The 1,319-nt window shown below is 36.4% G+C and overlaps 1 protein-coding gene across 1 annotated transcript; it reads left to right on the top strand.

The window, feature by feature from the left end:
- Positions 1-211: 211 nt before the first annotated feature.
- LOC138879700 (uncharacterized) lies at positions 212-865 on the top strand. Its single transcript, XM_070159332.1, has one exon. The coding sequence runs from the start codon at positions 212-214 to the stop codon at positions 863-865; it is 654 nt and encodes a 217-aa protein (XP_070015433.1).
- The last annotated feature ends 454 nt before the right edge of the window (positions 866-1,319 follow it).

The raw sequence follows: 1,319 nt of genomic DNA, 5'->3' as shown, positions 1-1,319 counted from the left end.
ATGATTCTTTAAAGGTATTTCTTTTTTCTAACTCTTACTTTGTCATTTTTCTACCTTTGGGATTCTCATTTCCTTCCCTTTCCCCCTTTTTTAAGCCAATCTCATCGGCACGGAGATGATGAAAAGGGTTACCCTTTTAGAGCAGTTAGTGCGTGATTACCAATTGGAGGTATATAATTGGAAGGAACAGTATGAAAGTCTTCAAATCGACATGGAGTACTTAGAAGAAAGTAAAAGTACCTTGGAGCAGCAAGTGCGGGCTTTGACTTCAGAATTGGCAGTTGAAAAGGCTTCCTCCAGTCAAGCAGACAAGGAAAAGGCTCATCTTGAAACTTCTTTTTCCGAGCAGCTTTCCAAGGCAAGTGAAGATATTAGAGAGTTGAAGGCTCTCTTGGATGCAAAAGAAGCCTATGCTGGTGAACTCGTGCAGAATTTGACTCAAGCCCAAGAAGACCTCCGGGTTTCTTCTGATAAGGTTTGTTCCTTAGAAAATTATCACGCCTCTCTTCAAGCTTCTTATAAATCTGCTTTGGCTGAAAATGAAAAGCTAAAGAATGAAATCGCTAACTGGGAAAGAGATTATGAGATCCTTAAAGATAAGTCTGCCATTGAAGTGAGTTGGGCGTTTTTGAATTCTCGCCGTGATACCCTTGTTGAAGCTAGCCAAGAGAATTTTAACTTGGAATCTGAGTTAGCTAAGATCAATGAACCTATTGAGAAGACTCAGCAGAACCAAGATTTTCCTTCTCCCGTTGTCGAAGCTTCCGCAAATGTTGAAGATGATACGGGTATCCCCACTCCTTCAAGCCAAGTTGAACCCGATGTTGTTGATGTACCTGCTTCAGTTCCTTCATCTTCTCAGTGACAAGTTTAAGTTGTTTGAATTCCTTTGTGTCTCTTTTTTTTTCTTTTTGGAAAATTGTGGTTAAAACCATTGGTCTAATTTGAGGGTTTGTTTTGGAAACTTAAGTCCCCAGACCTTTTATGGGGTAATATGTATAAACAATTTTCAGTTTATGACTAAGTTCATACTTAGTCTAAGCTTTTTAATATTACGAATTTTTTAGTTACTATTTGAACTTCTGTTTTGTTTATTCTTGCCTTTATTTCTAAGGACTTACTGAATAACTTGCATTTTTACTCTTCAAAAAATGCTTCTGTTAATTTCATGAATACTTAAATTAATCATGAATTTTATAAAAGAGGGGCCTTTTATATGCGACACTTAATAAAGAAAACGTCTCAACTTCATAACGGTGTTAATATACGATAAAATAAATAGGGATACACATGTTTCTTAAAATAACTTTGACAAGTTT

The sequence above is a fragment of the Nicotiana sylvestris genome, chromosome 10 (assembly GCF_000393655.2).
Source record: "Nicotiana sylvestris chromosome 10, ASM39365v2, whole genome shotgun sequence".
NCBI lineage: Eukaryota > Viridiplantae > Streptophyta > Magnoliopsida > Solanales > Solanaceae > Nicotiana > Nicotiana sylvestris.
The sequence above is the reverse complement of the archived record's forward strand: the minus strand, read 5'-3'. Positions and strand labels throughout refer to the sequence as shown.

Bases quoted from the DNA above. Each gene is read 5' to 3' on its own strand.
- LOC138879700 (XM_070159332.1), top strand. From the start codon at position 212: ATGGAGTACTTAGAAGAAAGTAAAAGTACCTTGGAGCAGCAAGTGCGG.